Below are 24,894 nucleotides of genomic sequence, written 5' to 3'. Positions count from 1 at the left end.
GCAGCTGGTCCACAGTTGCTGTCTCAGATGGTTTGGAATGTAAGGCAAAGACTTGGCCGAGGAAGTAAAACTCAATACATTTTGCATTATATTGTCCCAAAATGAAAGCAGCACCATATAGTGATAGCAAAAAAAGGGCAGTTTTGACACTAGATTCCATTAATTTTATGACTCAAAAACGATTTCATGGATCCTTTTCAAACTTTCCAGAAGAATTATAAGGCTGCCAAAGTCGAACTGCTTTGATTTTGAGACAGACTGCTCTAATGTTTAAGCTCTGCCACATAATGAGAGCAAAAAAATAAGTTAGTTTGAGACGGTTAGTGCGATAACTCAAAAAGTATTTGGCTGATCTTTTTCAACCTTGCCAGGCATATTGTGAGGGCGAGGATCTAAATCTGGTCAAATTGTGAGACGGAGGACATAAAAATTGTCATCTTAGTGACAGCGAAGAGGAGGATGAGGTGATCAGAAGCTTCTCCTTGTGAACAAGATCAGTCTGTTTGCTGTTATTTACTCTATTGTAGCTGATCTTTGATGGATCTTACTACCACTTCACAAAAGCATTATATGGATGAAAATTTACATGTAAAAATGTGCACTGATTCAGATCCAAAACTGTAAAGGCAACAACAGAGGGCAGCAAAACTGAAATTGGAAACAAAGGTCAGCCAAGAGTAAAAATTGTACCATGGCAGTGGCCACCTTGAGGACGCAGCCTTCTGCCATCTAAACTTGTGTTGTGGATCTCCCAGGAACATCGTAAAAGATGTTCATTGTAGCTAATCCTGTATATAAACTTTAAGTAAGAATGTTCATTTTTTTGTTCAGTTTTTTTATTGTGTGAAAAGAACGTCAGTGTAGTGTTTCCTTAAATGTGATGATTAGAGTTCGCACTCCTGTATTGAGAAATAAAACAGGCAGCTGCTTAGGGCACCAGCTTGGGAAGAGGTGCTGACTTGCTTCCCAGTTGCACTTCGCCTTGGACGCCAAGGGCCCCCATTGGCTTGGGCAGGTACTGTCTGGTGGGCGGCGGCTGTGGCAGGCAGATAACGAGAGAAATGTCCTGAAAGATCACTTGTATCATTATAATATATTATATATTTAGAATTACAAAGGTGGTGTCCTGTGGTCTTTCAGAAGATTAGTGTCTGCATATGTTGTCATCACTCTGACCATAGAAATCACTCAGTGTTCTTTCCTTAAGCTTAAATGATAAAATTAATACAGCTTTATTTTTTATAGTTTTATAAAGAATTTTTTAAAAAATGGAAACCTAATAATTAACACAGAGACCCCTTGTAGAGTTTTGAGTTTTATTTATTTATTTGAGTTTGTAGAATGTCACGGATAAGGCTGAGTGCAAAATAATGAAATAAACAAATAATAATAATCCATTAGAACTTGTCAACACAATTCTGCCTGTAGAGGGCCTGCAGTATATGGGTCACCAGTGCAGCTCTATATGATTCCACTGGTTGGAAATACATTTCCGGCTAAAGATATGATAGAAATTCATCTTCTCCCTTATTATGGTATGATTTATTGCTGGATGACATAAATGTGTACCCTTACTGATATCTCAAATTCAAACAATAAGAATATATGGAACTTTGATAAACTGTCGGTAAGAAACATCGCTTGCTAGAATGAGCAGCCTCACAAGTAGAATGGATTAGAAAGGTTGATTGAGTTGTGATGCTGCTGTTTCAGTGATATCAATGTGCTGCCTCGGAGTAAAATTATAGTGTTGAATAAAGTAACACCTCATGTATAAACACATGCCGGAGGTTTGGCAGTACTTATTCAGTTTAAGGTCTGACACCCGATATTCTGGTGCTGGGCACCGTAAACTGCAGAGAACGTGTGCAAACTGAAACTGGAAGTACTGCTAACTTATTTCACCATTCTACCACGGGCAGAACATACAAAATGCAAGTGCTTACATTAACAAAATATGAGTGTAATTGCATCCCGCATTAAAAATGGGATGCGAGCATTTTACTTTTCACTACAGGATGGGTGACGATTCTTCCAGCAATGTCACCCATTCCCTGGAACGAACAGCGAGGCAGTGCGACAAAAAAAACCCGACAAACAAACCGAACTGCCGAAATTTTCTAGTGTTACACCCTACGACAACAAAAAAATATTTTGTATGATTTATTTATTCAAATTAGATTTCATTTTGCAGTTTGTTCAATCTGTTGCATTTTTCATGTCCTGAGTCTGTTTAAGGGGAATCCTGTGGGATTTTTTAAAAAACAAAAATGAAGCATCTAGTGTCACGTTCGCTGGTGAGCGGGTGATGCGCACGGGCAGGTAGACGGGCAGGAAGTAGGCAAGGCAGACAAAGTACGGGGAAAACTGGGGATTCATTAAAGGTACGTGTAGGGCAGGACGGAACACTAGCACTGACATTGACAAACATCATTGACGGACAAAGAACTAAGGCAAGACATGGACTAAAATAGGCAAGACAACAGGGTACAGCTCGGGAAGCACACGTGGATAATCAGGGGGGCGTGGCACACACGAGGATCGTACGAGCCGGGCATGACAGTAAGGAAATAGTACTTTTAATTATATTATGATACTTATCCGTATCGACTGATATGAAAAAAACGATAGTGATGGAATATTTTGTCATATTGCCTACTCTGGGGGTGTGAGTCACCGTAGCACTCAGGAAAACAATGCATATAATTTCAAAAATATTTCAAACGGAGCCTAGAATGGAATTCAAATAATGAAGAAATATTTATGAACATTTTATAAGAAGTGATGTCCGACTGCAATTTGAAATTCGAGACTTGAGAGTAAGGTATATCCCTCTCTTTTCTACCAGACACTTGTTCTGGTAGCTCATCCTGAGCAGTTTTTAAGTGTACTTTTCAGTAAATCGATGGCTAAATGATGATGCATCATTAATGAACCCTATTTAATAAGCTTAGGAGATGATACTGTTTATCACATCTCAATTGTGTCCAAGTCAGAGTCGTGACCCTGTCTCAGACGTGCCAACCCTGACTCCAAGTCCTGGACTTGCACTGACAGATACGGGTGGCCTGGATGAATATTAATGGCACTGCTGTGTTGATGCTGGGATTCTGGTTCCCGGTCCAAGTGTAGACTTGCTGCTTTGGGCCCTGGAGGGACACCTATCACACTCCGCTGCTAAACGCTATGCAGGCAGGCAGGGAGCCTGCATTACTGAAGCCTGGCTTAAGTGATCTTGTAGAGGGTAATCCATAGCAGCTCTGTGATTGGATGATTTTACTGATTCCATGGAATGGGGCCAGAACTACTGTCACAAGCCTAATCTCCTCTTTCTTCTCCTTACTCATTCATTTCGTTATTAAAATAAGTTATCATTTATGCATTAGCTATGTCACGTGAGAACTTACTGGCCTTTGATGTATGGTGTGTTATAAGTGTAGTTATGAAAATCTTTTAATTATTAATAAGTACTTAATTAATTTTTATATATAATTCATAATAATGTCCCTTTTACATTTATAGAACTCAAATAAAATATAACAAATCAGCATCTGTATCTTTAACTTGGAAGAGTTTGGCTTCTGTACTTAATTCACACTTAAATCAAATATAATATTCATCAAATTGTTTGCATTCGTGAGTTTACTAAATGTCTCATCATAGAATATCATCATAACATCATAGTTATATCTTTTGGAATGCTAACCTGCTGCTAATGGTAACCTGCTAACATAAGTTATTTTAGTGTGAAAATAAGATCAAATAATAATATATTTCATATTTGCCAACTTGAAATGTGTGACTGATCTATGAAACATGCATTGTAAATCATTATATGCATTAACTATGGAAAAATAATATCTTAAAGTAAATACAACTTAACATGAGCAGAGAGCAGGGTTTTATTTTTATATTGTTGCTTTGCACATTAAAGAAAAACAGTTGACCCAGTCCGGTCCTCCGAAACCTGCAGACAGTCCCCATTTTTTCTGGCAGGAAGCTGGGAGGCAGCAAGAATGTGGACCTTCTGTGGGTCCCTGAGCACCGGACTGGGAAATATTGATCTATTTTTCACAATTAATTCACATAATAGTCACTACAAACAGCCGACTCTCCCTCCTGAGATAGATGGTGCCAGTCGCCTTTTTCAAAATGACTTATGTCTGAATGTTCATTTTCACCATGAAAGGTAGAATGTGACACCTAAGAGCCATATTTATGATATGATACATGACATTCATTCACATTGGTTACATTTCTGATTTCCAAAGCATAGATGCAATGCTTCTGTATTGAGAGCTGCATGCAGGTGTCTGTCTCAACTGGGCAGAAGCATAAAACAAGTACTTGCTTTATTATTTAAAACCGATTTCTCTATTTTGCCCCATTGAAGCCAGCAACCCACTGCATTAAATCAGACTAATGGAAGCCTGCCAGAATTATAGAGTCTGTTTCGGTAATTTTTCTTGTCGACGAGCGGGTGGACATACCGAGGCGCCACTGGGGTGAAAAAACTGGAAAGTGAATAAAAAGGAAATGGGAGGAATTTAAAAGCTTTGTCAAGATACGGATATCGATTCTGGCCAGCTGTGTGTAGCCTGGGTGCAGCCGCAATCCAAAGGCCGTGTATGTGACCAGATAGGAGGCAGCAGGAGCAGGTGAGAGCTCTGGGATAATGGAACCCGGTCGCTTATGACAGGGCTCAAGCTAACAGCTAACAGAGGTCAGAGCCGAGTAATGCCTTTGCAGCTTGCAGACATCGTTTATTTCCTCGCGTTTGTGTACCGGTACTGTAGTCAAAATATCATCTTAATGTTCCATTGGTCCTCCGGAACATAACGCTGGACGGTGAAATGTCTGCTGCAAACAGACGAACAAAACAAATCGAACAAAGCAACAAGGCAGCTAATGGACAGTTTTCAGGACATAAATTTATCCAGCATACCAAGTAATATACTTCTGGGTATACAATTTATGTAAGATCAATGGCAGAGCAAAATGTAAATGGATGAAAAAGCAGATGTATGGATTTTTTGTTGTTAAATACATCACATAATTTAAAGATAATTTTAACCATACGGGCAATACAACTGTACAGTTATTACTACACAGCTATTCACATGGCTGCTCATTATGTAACACCTCTGACACACCCACCAGATGAAAGGAAATATACTCTAAGTCTGTTGCACAACATTTCACTTTGTTTCCTTTGTTTCAAGGAAACATGACATTCAGCCCAGGTACTGTAACAAATCGTTGCTGTTCGTTTTCAAATTGAATGTGCCCCAGTAGATGGTGTAATAAGAGTTGGGTAATTCAGGTCCAGAAAGTGAAAGTCCAGACCGGGATTTTGTTTCAACCAACCAGCTGAGCGTAAAGAGTCACAGACACAGAGTACTCAACTGGTTGGTTGAAACAAAATCCCGGTCTGGACTTTCACTTTCTGGACCTGAATTACCCAACTCTGGATGTAATGAACTCGTTCAGTCCTTTGGGTCTCTCATCACTCACTCAGAACAAGAATGAGAGTGAGAGAGTGAGAGAATGAGAGTGAGAGAATGAGAGTGATCGAGTTGGTGACTGGGTGAACGAGAGACCATTGGTTTATTTTCCAGCCAATCATATGCTCTCTTACAGCACGTCCTTACATGCCTCGCTGTTCATGGCAGAGTAGGAAAGCAGCTTTGAAGTCAGACTTCTGTGGACAAGCGGCAGAATGAAAAGAGGAAATCTCTGCGGGGACATGGACATGACTGTATGCTTCCTGTATGGGACTCGTTCCCCACAAACAAATCATTTGCAAATATCACAACATTATGTACAACAAATCAGATTTAGAGAAGCTGATATTATCTGAATGGCTTTTCAGGGGGGTGGGGTGGAGTGGGGGTAGGGTGGTCTACACATAATTCACTGCAGACCCCTCAGCCTGTGACCATTTCTTTACTGCTGAATATTGCACCTGTCTTACTCTATCCTAATGAATGTGTTTTATTGCTTGAGAGGTCAGTTAAGTTAAAAACAACCTCTGATTTCTGTATTACCTCCTCGGCAGCGGTGGTATTTGGGGGAGGGGGCTGTCACAGCTGAGGTGCTGCAGTGCAGCTCCGTAGACCCGCCTTATAGTGATTGGCTGCTGATACGGGACCTGGGGCTTGTGATTGGCTAAAGTGGTTGGCCTTGGTAAATTTCACTAATGCGGGGCTTATTATATCATGATATTTTTTTTATATAATTTCATAATGATAATTATCACAGTATAATTCAAGTCATTATCTCTTTACTTAAAGAGTAAATTTTTTGCTTAAAATTTATTCAGAATTACCCTTAAGTCAGAACATGAAAGGCAATAAACTGAATGGACTGCAAAATTAAATCTGATTTTCATAAATAAATCATACAAAGATAAACTTCTTTGTAGGGTGTAACACTATAAAATGCCAACAGTGTGTTTCTTGCTGACCTTTTTTCCGTGATTCCTGCTGCTCATTCCAGGGAACAGCTCTGACATTGCAGGTAGAGCTGTCACCTTTTCTGTAGTGAAAAATAACAATGTTGTGTCCCATTTTTAAGCAATACAGAGTGTGATGTGTCCCATTTTTAAGCAATACAGGGTGTGATGTGTCCCATTTTTAAGCAATACAGGGTGTGATGTGTCCCATTTTTAAGCAATACAGGGTGTGATGTGTCCCATATTTCTTCAGATTCAAATGTAAATTCTAGTTGCTGGTGTTTGTGTCTGTAAACACTTTTATGCTGTATGTTGCACTGGATGGCAGAGCTTCAAGTGCTGAAATAAGTTCGGAGTGGTTCCAGTTTACGGTGCACAGCCAACAGCAGAATGTACCGCCACGCGATCTGTGTTTTCTTACCAGGTTCATCCACAATATCTCTTTTTCTTAAAGAGGCTGTTGCTGCTGAGTTGTTGCTTATCTCTCCCATACAGTATTATTACCACACCAGTGTCTAACTGCGCTATGTCAGCCTTGCTGTGCATCTGCCTTTGTGTCTGTGATGCGATAGATTGACGTGTGCTAGCCAGCTTTGTCCCTTATAGACAGATAATCCAAGTTTCTGATTTTGATTTTTTTTTAAGTTTATATGAAATCAATATATTGTTTATATCGTCTAGCCCGAGGTAAATTTCTCCTGCCAGAGTATTCTCCAAGCGCCGATCGGGTTCGTGTCCGTGCCGTGGCCAATTACATGCCGAACCTGCACTGAACTCTTTTTATTCATGAACAATCCCATATTATGGGATATTTTAATATTTTTATATTGAAAGTGACTCAGTTGTTAGTGGGATTGGGGGGGTTGGTGCTGAACGCCAAGGCTCGATGCCTGTAACAGATCATGACAGGCACTCCCCCCCCCCCCCCCCGCCGTGAGTGTGATGAGCACGAGCACATGCAGCACGTTGCGTGGCTGCAGAGAGGTCGTGAAATCCGATGGTGCGCGGAGCAGCGCCCGCTACGCTCCTCTGCTTTCTGAGGGATTCGCTAAATGTGAGAACCTGGCGTTGCTGGGGCCCCTATTCATTCCTGTGCATGCCGTATACCCGTACATGTCGTACACCCGTACATGTCGTACACCCGAACATGTCGTACGCCCATACATGCCGTATACCCGTACATGTCGTACACCCGTACATGTCATACGCCCGTACATGTCGTACGCCCATACATGTCGTACACCCGTACATGTCGTACGCCCATACATGCCGTATACCCGTACATGTCGTACACCCGTACATGTCGTACGCCCATACATGTCGTACACCCGTACATGTCGTACACCGCTGTAATCCATCCATGCCTTTTGCAAAATTACTTATGAAATAAAAGGCCTCAGGGAGGTCAGGTTGTCTTCTGGGAAGCACATGAGAACAAGCTCCTCAGGCTTGGAATCAAGCCAATAACCCCGGAGGTGTGAAGCCACATTTCTTCCCACTGTGGCACCATGCTGTCCCTACCTGTAAACAGTCTATATTAAATTCTCATCTTTACTGTATATGGATAATGGATATAGATGAAGTTCTCTATATGTCCCTGTTGGTTTTCCATGAAACACCTCTTTAATACCGTAATTTTAACTCAGACGTCCTCTCGGATAATGTCTTCACAGACCTGTCATATACCCCATCAGCTCCTCACAATCTCTCGCTGTCCCCCAGGTACAAGCGACCCGTATGTCAAATTCAAGATAGCAGGGAAGGAAGTCTTCCGCAGCAGGACCATCTACAAAAGCCTGAACCCGGTGTGGGAGGAGAAGGTCAGCCTGCTGGTGGACAGCCTTTGCGAGCCCCTCTACGTCAAGGTAGGCAGACTGCGATTCGCCTGCCGTGAAACTGCAATCTGGGCTCCTGTGTCTCACATCTGTTGGCAGAAGTCAAGGGACAAGAGTCTGATTTCTAGAGAGTGGACTGTGGAACAGGAAATTATTTTGGTTAGCAGAGAATAGCCTGGGTTAGCATGGTTAGTAGAGAATAGCCTGGGTTAGCATGGTTAGCAGAGAATAGCCTGGGTTAGCATGGTTAGCAGAGAATAGCCTGGGTTAGCATGGTTAGCAGAGAATAGCCTGGGTTAGCATGGTTAGCAGAGAATAGCCTGGGTTAGCATGGTTAGCAGAGAATAGCCTGGGTTAGCATGGTTAGCAGAGAATAGCCTGGGTTAGCATGGTTAGTAGAGAATAGCCTGGGTTAGCATGGTTAGCAGAGAATAGCCTGGGTTAGCATGGTTAGCAGAGAATAGCCTGGGTTAGCATGGTTAGCAGAGAATAGCCTGGGTTAGCATGGTTAGCAGAGAATAGCCTGGGTTAGCATGGTTAGCAGAGAATAGCCTGGGTTAGCATGGTTAGCAGAGAATAGCCTGGGTTAGCATGGTTAGCAGAGAATAGCCTGGGTTAGCATGGTTAGCAGAGAATAGCCTGGGTTAGCATGCTTAGCAGAGAATAGCCTGGGTTAGCATGGTTAGCAGAGAATAGCCTGGGTTAGCATGGGATCCTGGTGAAATAAACAGGTCAACATAATCAGAGCAAAGGCAAAACTTACTGGTATTTTAAATGGGGAGAGGAAGTTTGCTCTTTGGTGGTCTTTGATTTTTCACTGAATCAGTCATGAAGACCAAAATTGGACTAATGTACGATTCATAAAGTTCTTGATTTTTGGTAGGTTTTGTCCATGACTTTATACATGGACTTCACGTGTTCTGCGTATACCTGTGTTATACCTACACAGCAGATTCACATGGCATCTGACATCCTGCATAGTGGTTGTATGAAAGAGTGTTTCTAACTGGATTTTTCTTGAAGCCTTCTGTTTTTGCTCTGGACCCCTGTGTTCATTGGTAGAACTTCTGTTGTCTGATGTTCTTTGGACTGGAAGGGAGTCATGTGCCAGAAATACTGACACAAGTAAAGTGAACGTCCACAGCCAGGTGCGGGAATAAGTCACACTGAAGATCTGGACAGAAGGCTTTAATAGGCGCGTAAGGAGTGCTAGCTGCTTCGCAAAACAACATATGCTGTAAGCATTTAAATAATAATGTGATAATTTGACGAAGTTAGTGTTACCTTTAAAAAGGCGATGAACTAGTTTAAGGTAGCTGTCCACTGAACACTAAACTGGACCTCTCCTCTTAGTATATCTACCTGCGTTCATTAAACACAGAGCTGGCCCTCTCCTCTCAGTACATCTACCTGTGTTCATTAAACACAGAGCTGGCCCTCTCCTCTCAGTACATCTACCTGTGTTCATTAAACACAGAGCCGGCCGTCTCCTCTCAGTACATCTACCTGTGTTCATTAAACACTAAGCTGGCCCTCTCCTCTCAGTACATCTACCTGTGTTCATTAAACACTAAGCTGGCCCTCTCCTCTCAGTACATCTACCTGTGTTCATTAAACACTAAGCTGGCCCTCTCCTCTCAGTACATCTACCTGTGTTCATTAAACATAGAGCTGGCCCTCTCTTCTCAGTACATCTACCTGTGTTCATTAAACACTAAACTGGACCTCTCCTCTCAGTACATCTACCTGCGTTCATTAAACACAGAGCTGGCCCTCTCCTCTCAGTACATCTACCTGTGTTCATTAAACACAGAGCCGGCCGTCTCCTCTCAGTACATCTACCTGCGTTCATTAAACACAGAGCTGGCCCTCTCCTCTCAGTACATCTACCTGTGTTCATTAAACACAGAGCCGGCCGTCTCCTCTCAGTACATCTACCTGTGTTCATTAAACACAGAGCTGGCCCTCTCCACTCAGTACATCTACCTGTGTTCATTAAACACAGAGCTGGCCCTCTCCTCTCAGTACATCTACCTGTGTTCATTAAACACAGAGCCGGCCGTCTCCTCTCAGTACATCTACCTGTGTTCATTAAACACAGAGCCGGCCGTCTCCTCTCAGTACATCTACCTGTGTTCATTAAACACAGAGCTGGCCCTCTCCTCTCAGTACATCTAGGGTTAAAACATATAGCAGTTAACGATACTTTTGCTAATACAAGCTGCTGCTGGTTTCCAAGTGTCACATATTCGTTTCCCAAATGTTTTTCCCTGTCAGTGATCACAGCAACAATAGCCTTGTGTGAAAAACTTTTTAAAGACAACCAACTCAATATACGGTATCTCTCAGAGCAACCCCCCCCCCCCAACATCTGGGACATCATTACTGGGTTAAACAGCTAATCATATGCATAAAACATTTACCGTACATTTATGTGGAGCAAGTACTAAAACTGATGGCACCAATAACTCGTGGGGACATTTTTCCAGAATTTCTTTCAGTTGTTCTGGTTGACTAAATAACCAACATTACGCCTTGGCGCTGCACTCTAATTAGCTCGAAGCAAAAATTATCGATTTAAAGTTTTTAGCACAGTCTTTTAGAACAGTACCAGGCATGCATTTTATCTAACTGTGAAAATGCGATGTGTGGCTGGATGGATTAAACCACGGCAGGAGTCGTTATCTCTCAGAGACGGGGAAGGTGTGTCTGCTCTGCTGATCTGTGACAGTGACAAGAGACAAAGGAGGTTCTGGCATAAAGCTGGTGAAAAGTGTAACAAACAGGAGAGGCAGTGGATGCGATCCAAGGCAATTTAAACCACTCTGTGCGGCACAGTGACGGGCAGGTGTCCTGCTGTCATGCTGTTATGCAGTGAATGTAGCTGGAAAACCTACAGGAAATGTATCTAGCCACGAAATACGTAAGTCGCGCTGGTTATAAAAAAAAAAACACTGTTGAGAAAAATGATGGCAGCAAATCAAATGAGTCTCAAGGAGAGACATAAATGTCTTGGATGCTGTTATGAGGCTGGCAGCGTGAGCTGAACTGAACATTCACAGGTTTAAATTTGTATGATTTTTTGAAGATAAAATGGGTGTCAAACAAGTTTCAGAAAAAAAGTTCTGCACTGAGTTCAGTGCTAAAGTCTCAGTGGACAGCAAAAGGGCTTCCTTGAACACAGACATTGGGCCGCAGCTCTCTAGTGGGGGGGGGGGGGGGGGGTGTGGAAGTTAAGCATCTGTACCTGTAAGGATCTGAAGGCCTGCATGATGTGTGATGTTAATATCGACACCGCATGGCTGTAAATGCAGTCGGCACATCGCATGCAATGGGATTGTCCCCATGGTTGAGACCATTAATAAGTTACACAAAAACATTATGAAAAACTGTTGCTGGAAACAGAAGTTAGCAAGCTTTCCAGTGTTAGGGACTGAGCTTTTCCAAGATTCTCCAGTGTATGTTTAAAAACAATTCAGCAGTCTAAAGTTTATCTCCACTGCTTTTGCAAGAGCTCTCCGAGCCAGGCATAACCATTCTGCTGCTTTGGTGCTGCACCCAGTCAGACAGTGTGGCACGTTTGTGAGATATTTATCAAAAATAAGTGATCTGACGCTGAGCTGATTACATTGTACATTGCAAAGATAAATCTGCTTTATTTGTGTATTCTCCTTTTCACAGTAAAGTAAAAAAAAGGAATTGTGTTTATGAAATTACCTTTGTTGATGTTATTAATTTAGATTTCACGCTAAAATGGTGGCCATGCATTTTACCACATTGGGTGGGGGGTGTTGGGGGGCCCCATGCAGATTTTTGCCTAGAGACCCCAGTGTCTCTTGAATTATTATTTTATAATTATCACAGTATTTATTGCAAAAATGTCTAATATCCCAATGTGAATTATTCCAGCATGTTTTAGCCCTACTGTAGGGGTATGGGTTTGAATCTCTGGGCTAGCAGAGTAAGCACATCACCACGGGACGCTGGAGCACAGCCACTAACCCTGACTACTCCAGCAGTGCTGGGCGCTGCCTGACTCTGCTGTCAGACCCCAGGTTTTCCTCACTGCTGTGTCATGACCTGGCTCAAGGCCATAACAAAAGGTGCACCATCATAATAAGTAATCACAAAACAGCCTTTATTCCATCCATCCATTTTCCAAACCGTTTATCCTGCTGGGTCACGGGGGGTCCGGAGCCTATCCCGGAAGCAATGGGCACGAGGCAGGGAACAACCCAGGATGGGGGGCCAGCCCATCGCAGGGCACACTCACACACCATTCATTCACACATGCACACCTATGGGCAATTTAGCAACTCCAATTAGCCTCAGCATGTTTTTCAACTCAGCAAGGTGTTGGATGAACGGCTGTGTGCTTAGTGTGCATGTATGTAAAGACACAGCTAAGCCGAAAACATCAGCTGAAATCCTCACCTATCATATTCTCCCTGTAAAGCAGGTGTATGGAGCAAGGAGAAAGAGTAGGAGGATAAAGAGAGCGACACACAGTCTCCTGGGCCGATAATGCCACCTCCCCAACGGCACTCAATTAAGCAACGTTACTAAATAATTCACATTATGAGGAGTATTTTCACGAAGCACTTCGCATGTCCCCAGAGAGTAACCCTGAGATGACAGCGACAATGAAAAACTCCCTTAGCGAGGGTCCAAAACAGGTGGTGAATCTGTGGCATGACAGCCCACAGCCCCTCCTTTGCACTGCCGCCCCCATTCTCAGCGTTATAACTATTGTATAAATCAAACTCAACGTAATTAATAATTAAGTTTCATAAGAGTTCTCGGGAATGAAAGCACATCAATCTATACAATTTACAGAGCTCAGAGTACTATGTAGGCTACCCCTCCAGTAAATGATGGTATGTTCCACTTTGGCCCTGTCTCCCCTTCCTTTCCTTTCATCATGGCGTGGCCCATGGGCTTCTTATAATAGTTATCTAATAGGTATTAGGAAGTAAATTATGTCCTGTCTGCATTTTATGTAGGGAAGGGCGGCATCTAAGAAATAACATATGATATTTATATTTTTTTAAATTGGGATGGTCAATAATACTGGGTTCGACCCCCCCCCCCCCACACAGGTTTGTAATTATATCTTTGTGGGGACTCTCCAATCACCTCTATGGGGAAAATTCTAATCCCAGCATGACGACCTTAACCCCTACTCAGCCCTAACCTTAACCATAAGGAACCAAACAAAATAGGAGACATTTTTGGTTTTTTGATTGCATTCACAGATCTTTGTGGGGACCTGAAAATGGTCCCCATAACGTCAAAATACCAGGTTTTTGTTACATTATGGGGAACATTTGGTCAGCAAGCCCTGGCTGGGTAGTAACATTATAACAGACGCTCATATACACTGATCCCTTCGCATACCAGACGAGTTAAAGATAAAGTTAAAGTCCGTGTGTGTCTTTTTAACGGAAGCTGCAAGGCTTAACTGGAGCTGCGCAACTGGGACGGGAGGGGAATAGTCACGCGACACTCATCCCCGGTTACGGAATAAATGCGGGATAAATTATTATAGTAGTCGATATAAGTACAGTGTAAATGATAAGAAACATTTTATAGATCGTATGTGAAAAAATACCTGCGCATCTGAAAGAATGTGTTCCTGTTGCAAACCCCTGCAAAATTTTCTAGATCCACTCCTGGGCAGAAACCTTGGAAGCAAACAGAAAGGAGAACCCAGGTTTGCCAATTCTCACGCATCTGACGTGACACAGACTTTCAAACTCTCACGGTCATAGCAAATCTATATTATTCTATTATAAAACTAAAATAAGCCACATCAAAAGTGTGGGTGTCGTTTGCAAACCCTACAGACTGTTTACAAGGTAATAAAACTATTATATGTAAAAGCGTGTGCCTATGTGTGCATTTTTGTCTTGAATTGAACATCTCACGCCAGCCAGCTGACCAAATTTGACGACACTGGCGAAAGCGCGCCCTCCCCTGGTCAGTACTGGGCACTACAAGTTTACATAATTCAGCATAATGTAAATTGAAGCATATGGCGGGACGGCACGGATAGGTAGGCGGGGAGATGGTCAGGTATGAGGTGGCTCAGGACAACAACAAGTTGGAAGGGGGGCGCAGGCAGGCAGCATCAGGCAGAAACACAGGCAGACTGATGGGATGGCAGGGGGGTCCCCTGTATCTGGACCTCAGTGGTTCAGCCCCAGAAGGAGGGAGGAGATAAGGAAAGTGCATCAGCGAGTGCAGAACAGAAAAGAAGCAATGCCAGACGGGAGGGTCAATGTCATGAGGATGCCCCCGGAGGACTAAGTATAGGAGAAGGGAAGAGGGGCATGGGGAACCCCTTACCGCCAGCACTGCAGCAACACATGCCTGTATGGGCTGCAGAAATAAAACAGGTCACCCAAAATCAGCGGCTCTGATCGCCACCCAGTGCTATGATGCTAACTCGGGGTGAACTGCTGCTTCGGGCCACTGTCTCTCTAGGTTATATTTCTCAGCCTGTCTAACTATGTCAGGCTCTAGCTAGTTAACCCACTCTTTATAACTCTACACTACATAACTTTGCTTTCATTCACACATGGAGATGGCTGCTATTTTGTCTTAACAAGTCACCTGCTTCTTAATTTATACACCCCATTTGTCAAAATACTTGCAAAACATTTACGGCTGTGTACCTCACAGCATTTTTAACAGTTAAATCCGGTCACATGTCCAGCCGCTATGAAGGCAGCTGCCTTTTGCTAAGCCATCTGTTTCCTGTTCTTTGCGCACGGTCACAGGTTGAGTATTTTGTCATGCTTTTATCACGCTGGGTGAAATGCATCGCTCTTTGTATGTCAACAAAAAGTTCATGACAATAACAGCCCCCCCCCCCCATTCAGACTCCCTGAAAACACTATAGTGAAACTTAATAACATGAAAAGAATAGAATTCCCACTGCTGCATGTTATCACATCATTTATATAAGATGGGTAAGCCGAAAGGTTAGAATACAAATAAATCGATTTATTTAGAATTTTGTGGTTAATGGCGCCACCTACAGTTCATATGAGGTTTTTTTTTGTCATTTTGAAAGTTATTAATAGGGATTTTATTATCCGTTTCCTTTATTGATTTGATCTTATTGTGTTTCGTCTTTTTTTTTGTTGTTGCTGTTTGAGCTTGGAGGGATATTTGTCATCATAAGACCAGGACCCACAGTCTCCATATTACGTTATTAATCAATTCAAGGATAAACAGAAGTTTAAGTAGGTAGAATAATCTTGCAGAAAGGAAGCACACAGGCGGTTTGTGGCATTTTCAGAGTAAGAGCAGTAGAGAAGCCCCAGTTCATGGATGTAACTGGCAGGGAATCATCTGCCAGTTTACTGTTCTAACAGACAGACATTAGCTGCCATTTCACTTATGTAACAATCAGGCATAAAAACTGGTGTTTTACTAACATAACAAACAGTCAATAAATAGCTGCTACTTGTATTATTATTGTAACCAATAGGCGTTAATTAACTTCAAAAGTACTACTAGTACCGCAGTTTTATTAATGCACCAAAAAAGCATTGATTAATTGGCATTTTATCTATGGAATAGTGTTCGGGATTATAACAGTGATCCATCCCTACATGAGAATTGTGTTTTCGCCTGTCCCATCTTGCTCTGCATGAGACACATAGACAATTGTGAGCCGGTCTTGGGATCTCAGTTCAGTCTCTGGCATGCGTGGGGCAATGGGGGGTTAAGGGCCTCGCTCAAGGGCCCCGAGGTGCATCGCTCAAGGGCCACAGGATTTCAGTGGGTGAGCCTCTTATTAGACGCAGCAGTAAGACGCAGAGTCACCACCCCTAATAACTCTTGTTTCCCGAATGTAGCATAAAAAGCCTGAAGTTCCTTAATGTTCTGCAGGTCTTCGACTATGACTTCGGCCTTCAGGATGACTTCATGGGCTCCGCCCTCCTCTATCTCGAATCTGTGGAGCTCAGCAGGTAGGCTTCCTGTCATGACTCACTCCCCCCTTTCCCTCGGCGTTTTCTACCCTCTTCCACTTCAGTCTTATTTTTCTCCATTTTTTTCCACTCAGCTAGTCATCATTATTCTTATGTTTTTCTTGCAGGCACAATTCTGCCTATGCAGGCTGTTCTATAATATCATAATAGCATTAGTTTTCTTCACTGTTTCTGAATTATCCAATTACACTTCAGTTTTTTCCATTCGGGAAATTTACTTTTATTTGCGAAATAAGGAAGAAAAACAACAGCACACAGTCAACATTTTTTTTATCAAACATGCTTTTCAGTATGCATTTGATTGGTTAAAATTAAGCATGCCAACCCTGTAATGTATACAAGTGATAATCCATCTTTCCATCCATATTGACGTTTCCATTTTTCTCTTCTATTCTTCTGGTTGAGGGTTGGTACAAAGTTTTAGGGATGTAATTGCTCATTTCCTTAGCCTGACTGTAAATCACACAGCTCATAGCTCAGCTATAAAATATGCCCGTTATTAATCAACGCCGAATATCCCCAGGCGTGATTTTCAAATATTCTTGCAGGATATTTGTTTACCTATAATTAGTTCTTTTTTAGTATTCAGTATAATTTTACTGAATTGTTGCAACTCAGCTAGTTTGTTCGTTTTTGAAAATGCTTATACGTTCTGCAGTGTCTGATGCTGGGTAATGTAACGGAATGAACACTGGATGCCAGTGAGAAAGGCAGACATAAAGGTCTATGAATTATTGTGACATATATGACGTATTAATAAAGAACTAGTGAGTCTATTACGCCTCTAAGGTTTGGAAATGGGGGTGTCACTGTGCTCCACCGTTGCTGCGGCAGGTCACTGGATGTGACCCTGGATCTGAAAGACCCCCAGCACCCTGAACACGATTTGGGGAGCCTTCAGCTGGCTGTCACCCTGTCACCCAAGGAGGGGGACTTCCGAGAAGCTGTAAGTGTACTCCCCCCCCACACCCCCCACCCCTGGTTTGAAAAGAGCACTAAAGGTCAAAAGCTGTCAGACTAAGTGCAAGAACTTGTGGAGCTTGTTTGTTACTGATGAAATGTCCCTGAACATTTTCATCCCTTTATACTGACACTGGCACAGCAAGAACAAATTGGCCTTTAAAAGAGAATCTAGTATGAATGAGTGTGATTCATTCTACTGTCTTTGTGACTCCTTATCAGCACTTAGTCAGATGCCCCGAAATCGTGAGCTTACTCTTGCTTTTGGTGGCTGTTAAACTATGCAAGTGAAAATCAGGAAACCCTTTTATTGGAGAACTCCCATAATGACAGGGAGTGTGACGGTATCGGTCCTCATTGGTCCTCTGAGCTACCGCCTAACATGCTGTACTTTACCTGATTGGTCCTCTGAGCTACCGCCTAACACGCTGTACTTTACCTGATTGGTCCTCTGAGCTGCTGCCTAACTCTGGGTCTTCAAACAGTCCAGGTGGTAAGTCTCTTTGGGGCTATTCCACACCATAACTCTCCCAGATGTGGGAAAGACCGTGAAGGTGGACTCATCAGAGAACAATACATGTTTCACATTATCTACAGCCCAAGACTTGCACTGCTGCCAGCATTGAAACTGACCAAAAGTTTGGCTATAGTGGTCCAACCATGAATATTGACCCTGTGGAGCTCCCGGTGAACAGTTTTGGTGGAAACCCTAGAGTTGAGGTGTGCATTTAATTCTGCAGTGAGTTTGGCAGCTGTGGTTTTACGTTTTTTGGATACATTCCGGGTTAGTGGCCGGACTCCCCTTTCCTTCCTCTTGCGTCCACAGATACTCCTGCTGCATGTGGTCCATCCTTCACGGTGGTATGCCGACATTACCCTGGATAGGAGTCTCTATACACGTCATAGACTCGCCGTCCTGGTCACAGATGCACCAATGAAAATGCGCATCAACGTTTTTTCCTCTTTTGAACTCTGATGTGTCTCTCATTATGTTGTGTGGATTTTACAATGTATTATGTACAGCTGTGCTACTGCTCTGCTAATTCAACCTTCACAGTCTTACTGATGGGATGTGCGATCAGTGACGACTGACCACCAAGCCCTGCATATGTAGGCGTGAAACCTCAAACGCTATTTTGAACAGTGTTTCAGTTTCATAGTCCGACCCCTGCATGTAAGGTGCTAATCTTGTTAGCAACTATTCTTTTGGGAAACATTCCCCAGATTAGCAGGAGAGGAGGCACTGTTGTCGAAAAGAGGTGTCTGTACTGTCTGTAGCCTCCTTTTGGTTAGCTAAATATAAATGTAATCGATATTTAATTTGAAAAAATTAAGGAGTCCAAATTCATTGCAAACAAAGCATTCCGGAGCTGCTCCGCTTCCTGTTTGGAGTTCTGCGTAAAAATTGCATGATGAAGCTAGTAACCTAAAATTGTTTGTTAACTGGCACTGCAAGAACAAACTGGCAAAATAATTGCAACATTCTTGTTACAATTCTAAAAATAAGGTTATGAGTATGCTGACGTAGTGTGGGAGTATTACAGGTACAAAGTAGAAAGCGTACACTTTAAAGTAACGATAAAAAGTACAGTTTACTGAATACATAAAGTAGTAACATAGTTGTTTATTATCACTTACTATCATCAAGTACTATATACTACACGTAATTGCATGTGCTATAATTTGTGAAAGTGTTGTTTAGACCAGCATGACCATAAACACGTGAGTAATGTGTACGATGGCCATGTGTACGGCATGTTTCTCAGGTCCATTATAATCTTATAGGACCACTGATCTATACGTAAACGTGGTCTGTTGTTGATCGAAATGCTGTCATGTGATGCGCGAATGTAGGGATATTGGTTCTGTGTGAGCCACTGTAAAGCCTCGCTGTCAACCAACCAATCAGAGTAGAGCTCATCAACATATTAAAGAGCCTACAAAAGGTGTCCTGTTTCATTCTAGGACCAAATCTTACGATTGTAAATGGGCACGTAAAACCACTTCTGGGCATTTTATGATCAAATCATGTTTATATACCTTCTGTGCAGACACTTCAGAGCAATTCAAAATACTGAAAAATGCATTCTGTGGCACCTTTAACTAACTACATGTATAGTTGAGTTTGTATATAAATTTGCCAGGTTTAAATATGAATAGTTATACAAAATTTAATATATGACGTGCATCATTTGAAACTCATATCCGTTAAGTAGTTAATTATTTATTATGTTCATGATAATTTGTCCTGTATCGCCACCCAGTGGCCAAAAATGAGATCACATCAAAGATATACAGCACAGTGTCACGGTTTTCTGAACGATGAACATTTACCATAGTACAAATAATGGGGGGCAGCGTGTGACCTTATAATCAGAAGGTTGCAGGTTCAAACCCAGCCTCAGCACGTCTGCAGGTCCTTGAGCAAGACCCTTAATCCCCAGTTCCCTTCGCGGTCAACTTACTCCACAAAGAGCAAGTTGAGGGAGGCATAAAGATAATTTCCCTACAGGGGATCAATAAAGTATCAATTATTATAAACATTGTAACATAAAACTTTAAGAATGCATCCCTTCTTGATACTGCACTGGTTCAATGGCTTCTTACTTTCTGCTGCTGAGGGGCTGCGACAGCGGTTATGGGACAGCGGTTATGGGACAGCGGTTATGGGACAGCGGTTAGCGGACAACGGTTATCGGACAGCAGTTAGCGGACAGCGGTTAGCGCTGCCGGCTGCCTGCTCCCTCTCAGTGAAAAATGACAGCTACCCTGTCTTTTTGTTTTACAGCTGACGCAGTTGAGAAGAACCTGGAAAAGATCTAGCAAGGTAATCTCCCTCCCCCCGCCCCCTCCAAAAATCAGCTTTAGCAGAGTTTAAAATGACATACTGAGCCAAACCTAGACCTTATGCCCCTGCATGCTGTCCCTGCATTTTATGGCAGTTATTCACACCCTAAATATAACATAGAGGTAACTGTACACTGTGTAAATTCTCCTATCGGTCTGGCTCCGGTGTGAGGAAAGGCAGCCAGCGGCACAGTCCAGGTGGGGCGGTAGCTCACTATGAAGCCTGCAGCTGGGCCGGGGGCGGTGGCTGTGCATGGGGGGGGGGGGGGGGGGGGGGCCTGTGCACGGGGGGGCTGACAGCCTCCCAGCATCACCACACCGCCCAGCTTCCCCTGAATATTAATGTGCGCCGTCCCTAATGAACACAAGGAGGAAGAGGCTTTCCTCAATGATGACAACGGCACATAAATCACGCTATTGTGCCTTAGAAGTGCCATATGTTACGGGACTCATTTCAGGCCCCCTGCCCTCCTGTTGATGTCGAAAGTCCGCCTCAAAAACCCACAGTGTTTTTCGGTCTTCTGGTTGTGTTCCCTGCATTCTGTGACTTAAATCAGGCAAATCCGCACTCATCAGCCTCGATTTGTGATTCGGGATGCAGTGGATATGATAAATGATCGTCAGCTACAGAGCAGTGACAGGCCTGTATAATTACCTCCGGACCCGGGGCCCGTGGGCTGCTGATCTGCACATGGCATGTTAATAGGGAGGAGATGTGGCTGCTGCATTAGATATTTCCCATTGTGTTAAGCAGTGGACAGAAGTGGAGCCTCCACTGAGATCAGAGATCTTGGTGTTAAGAGTTAGTGAAGCTTTTTGGCTTGAAAGAAATACTGATATTTCAGATGGCGATAATGCAAATCAGATTCTGTCTTCAACTAGAGAAGGACGTAGCGCAACTGTACCAATAGCTGCTATTTTCTGACTTGAGACAGAATAACAAACTTTATTCCTATAATCAGAGCTACCTTTTATACTGTAATGCGCCATAATCATGAATAAAATTATCCATTGCAACAAAAGAAGTCTTTGGTCATTTTAATTTTTCCCATTTTGGATGAAGTACTGAGTTTAGAGTACAGAGATACAGTTTATGTGGTCTTTTAATAATGCCGTTTTAAATGATGTATATTAATTATCGGTTAATTGAATTTATTTTCATGTATGCTATCAGGTACATTTTAAGTTGTGCACGGTGTCTTTGGAAATACAGTGAGTTTGTTTTTTTTGTCTTTAAATAATAAGCAATGGAAAACTGTCAAGTTACCAAGTATTGCATTGGAAAGAGACATCGGAGCAGTAATTTAATTGGTAAGGAAGCTGTAGACTGAAGGAAAAATGGGCAGGATGTGTGGTACACAAGCCTGTGCTGAGTGCCTCAGTCACAGACACGTGTTTAATGAGGATGTGTGTGTTGGTGTGCGTGCGCGCGTGCCCTGTGTGTGCGTGCCCTGTGTGTGCGTGCCCTGTGTGTGCGTGCCCTGTGTGTGCGTGCCTGTGTGTGCGTGTCCTGTGTGTGCGTGCCCTGTGTGTGTGTGCCTGTGTGTGCGTGCCCTGTGTGTGCGTGCCCTGTGTGTGCGTCCCCTGTGTGTGTGTGCCTGTGTGTGCGTGCCCTGTGTGTGCGTCCCCTGTGTGTGCGTGCCTGTGTGTGCGTGCCCTGTGTGTGCGTGCCTGTGTGTGCGTGTCCTGTGTGTGCGTGCCTGTGTGTGCGTGCCCTGTGTGTGTGTGCCTGTGTGTGCGTGCCCTGTGTGTGCGTCCCCTGTGTGTGCATCCCCTGTGTGTGCGTGCCTGTGTGTGCGTGCCCTGTGTGTGCGTCCCCTGTGTGTGCGTGCCTGTGTGTGCGTGCCCTGTGTGTGCGTGCCTGTGTGTGCGTGTCCTGTGTGTGCGTGCCTGTGTGTGCGTGCCCTGTGTGTGTGTGCCTGTGTGTGCGTGCCCTGTGTGTGCGTGCCCTGTGTGTGCGTGCCTGTCTGTGCGTGCCCTGTGTGTGCGTGCCCTGTGTGTGCGTCCCCTGTGTGTGCGTGCCCTGTGTGTGCGTGCCCTGTGTGTGCGTCCCCTGTGTGTGCGTGCCTGTGTGTGCGTGCCCTGTGTGTGCGTCCCCTGTGTGTGCGTGCCCTGTGTGTGCGTCCCCTGTGTGTGCGTGTCCTGTGTGTGCGTCCCCTGTGTGTGCGTGCCCTGTGTGTGCGTCCCCTGTGTGTGCGTCCCCTGTGTGTGCGTGCCTGTGTGTGCGTCCCCTGTGTGTGCGTCCCCTGTGTGTGCGTGTCCTGTGTGTGCGTCCCCTGTGTGTGCGTGCCTGTGTGTGCGTCCCCTGTGTGTGCGTGTCCTGTGTGTGCGTCCCCTGTGTGTGCGTGCCTGTGTGTGCGTCCCCTGTGTGTGCGTCCCCTGTGTGTGCGTCCCCTGTGTGTGCGTGCCTGTGTGTGCGTCCCCTGTGTGTGTGTGCCTGTGTGTGCGTCCCCTGTGTGTGCATCCCCTGTGTGTGCATGCCTGTGTGTGCGTCCCCTGTGTGTGCGTGCCCTGTGTGTGCGTCCCCTGTGTGTGCGTGCCTGTGTGTGCGTCCCCTGTGTGTGCGTGCCCTGTGTGTGCGTCCCCTGTGTGTGCGTGCCCTGTGTGTGCGTGCCCTGTGTGTGCGTCCCCTGTGTGTGCGTGCCCTGTGTGTGCGTCCCCTGTGTGTGCGTGCCTGTGTGTGCGTGCCCTGTGTGTGCGTGCCTGTGTGTGCGTGTCCTGTGTGTGCGTGCCTGTGTGTGCGTGCCCTGTGTGTGTGTGCCTGTGTGTGCGTGCCCTGTGTGTGCGTGCCCTGTGTGTGCGTGCCTGTCTGTGCGTGCCCTGTGTGTGCGTGCCCTGTGTGTGCGTCCCCTGTGTGTGCGTGCCCTGTGTGTGCGTGCCCTGTGTGTGCGTCCCCTGTGTGTGCGTGCCTGTGTGTGCGTGCCCTGTGTGTGCGTCCCCTGTGTGTGCGTGCCCTGTGTGTGCGTCCCCTGTGTGTGCGTGTCCTGTGTGTGCGTCCCCTGTGTGTGCGTGCCCTGTGTGTGCGTCCCCTGTGTGTGCGTCCCCTGTGTGTGCGTGCCTGTGTGTGCGTCCCCTGTGTGTGCGTCCCCTGTGTGTGCGTGTCCTGTGTGTGCGTCCCCTGTGTGTGCGTGCCTGTGTGTGCGTCCCCTGTGTGTGCGTGTCCTGTGTGTGCGTCCCCTGTGTGTGCGTGCCTGTGTGTGCGTCCCCTGTGTGTGCGTCCCCTGTGTGTGCGTCCCCTGTGTGTGCGTGCCTGTGTGTGCGTCCCCTGTGTGTGTGTGCCTGTGTGTGCGTCCCCTGTGTGTGCATCCCCTGTGTGTGCATGCCTGTGTGTGCGTCCCCTGTGTGTGCGTGCCCTGTGTGTGCGTCCCCTGTGTGTGCGTGCCTGTGTGTGCGTCCCCTGTGTGTGCGTGCCCTGTGTGTGCGTCCCCTGTGTGTGCGTGCCCTGTGTGTGCGTGCCCTGTGTGTGCGTCCCCTGTGTGTGCGTGCCCTGTGTGTGCGTGCCCTGTGTGTGCGTCCCCTGTGTGTGCGTCCCCTGTGTGTGCGTGCCCTGTGTGTGCGTCCCCTGTGTGTGTGTGCCTGTGTGTGCGTGCCCTGTGTGTGCGTGCCCTGTGTGTGCGTCCCCTGTGTGTGCGTGCCCTGTGTGTGCGTGCCCTGTGTGTGCGTCCCCTGTGTGTGCGTCCCCTGTGTGTGCGTGCCCTGTGTGTGCGTCCCCTGTGTGTGTGTGCCTGTGTGTGCGTGCCCTGTGTGTGCATGCCCTGTGTGTGCGTCCCCTGTGTGTGCGTGCCCTGTGTGTGCGTCCCCTGTGTGTGTGTGCCTGTGTGTGCGTGAAGCCCCCGCACCAGAGTGTGAGGCTGTCAGAGCTGCACAAGAAGTCGCAGTTGTGGCGAGGCATCGTCAGCATCAGCCTGATCGAGGGCTGCCACCTCACACCCATGGACCCCAATGGCCTGAGTGACCCCTACGTCAAGTTCCGTCTGGGACACCAGAAGTATAAGAGCAAGGTGCCTACCGCCGTAAGCGTGGTGTATGATGTTACATGTACCTCACTAAACTATTTAAATAAGTGCTTCTTTGCATGCTTGTTTCCTTATCAAATAAACGAGTCTTTACTTATACTCCACGCATAGCCATGCACACACACATTGGTGTAAAGTCTTTGACATGCTAACACAGCATCTTTGTTCATGGCTGTAACAGACAATGACTAAAACACTGAACCCCCAGTGGAGGGAGCAGTTTGACTTCCACCTGTATGATGAGCAGGGAGGAACCGTTGACATAACCGTTTGGGACAGAGACGTCAGGAAGAAGGATGACTTCATCGGCAGGTCAGTACCGAATGGGATCATGCGGTCATGTGATCTCACGCTGCCAGCAGGGGGTGCTGTACATGATTTTAAGCAGCTGTTATGGTTTTTAGTAAAATACCGTGCAATACAGTTTATGTGAATGAATGTGTTTATGATAAATAAAAAATTATCTTTATGGAATTTTTATATTTAACATGTAAAAACAAACTCAGTGAGGGAAGATTTAATTAACACAAGCATTAATATCTTCATATAAAATGGGAGGGGGGAATCAGATAACTGATATTTAGAGGAAAGCTCAATATATACATGAAAAGGGTTTTAAGAAATTAAGATGTGATATTTGTTTTTTTTCCAGATTGAGTCTTTCAACTTATATTGATCAACAACTGCAGAGTGCATTTTATAAAAATCATCACAGTCTTAGGAGATCTGTGCTCAGTCAGTCATTACATTATTGTCTTTATTATAACTTTCTGTGTAAC

The 24,894-nt window shown here is 44.8% G+C and overlaps 1 protein-coding gene across 1 annotated transcript in view; it reads left to right on the top strand.

The window, feature by feature from the left end:
• The window catches only part of LOC125746073 (multiple C2 and transmembrane domain-containing protein 1-like), a 130,137-nt gene that overhangs the window by 46,160 nt on the left and 59,083 nt on the right, over positions 1–24,894 (top strand). Inside the window, 6 exon segments of the mRNA XM_049019684.1 lie at positions 8,177–8,319; positions 16,192–16,271; positions 17,127–17,238; positions 20,041–20,079; positions 23,930–24,100; positions 24,297–24,427. Coding sequence (XP_048875641.1) covers positions 8,177–8,319; positions 16,192–16,271; positions 17,127–17,238; positions 20,041–20,079; positions 23,930–24,100; positions 24,297–24,427 — 676 coding nt within the window.

The sequence above is a fragment of the Brienomyrus brachyistius genome, chromosome 7 (assembly GCF_023856365.1).
Source record: "Brienomyrus brachyistius isolate T26 chromosome 7, BBRACH_0.4, whole genome shotgun sequence".
NCBI lineage: Eukaryota > Metazoa > Chordata > Actinopteri > Osteoglossiformes > Mormyridae > Brienomyrus > Brienomyrus brachyistius.
The sequence above is the reverse complement of the archived record's forward strand: the minus strand, read 5'-3'. Positions and strand labels throughout refer to the sequence as shown.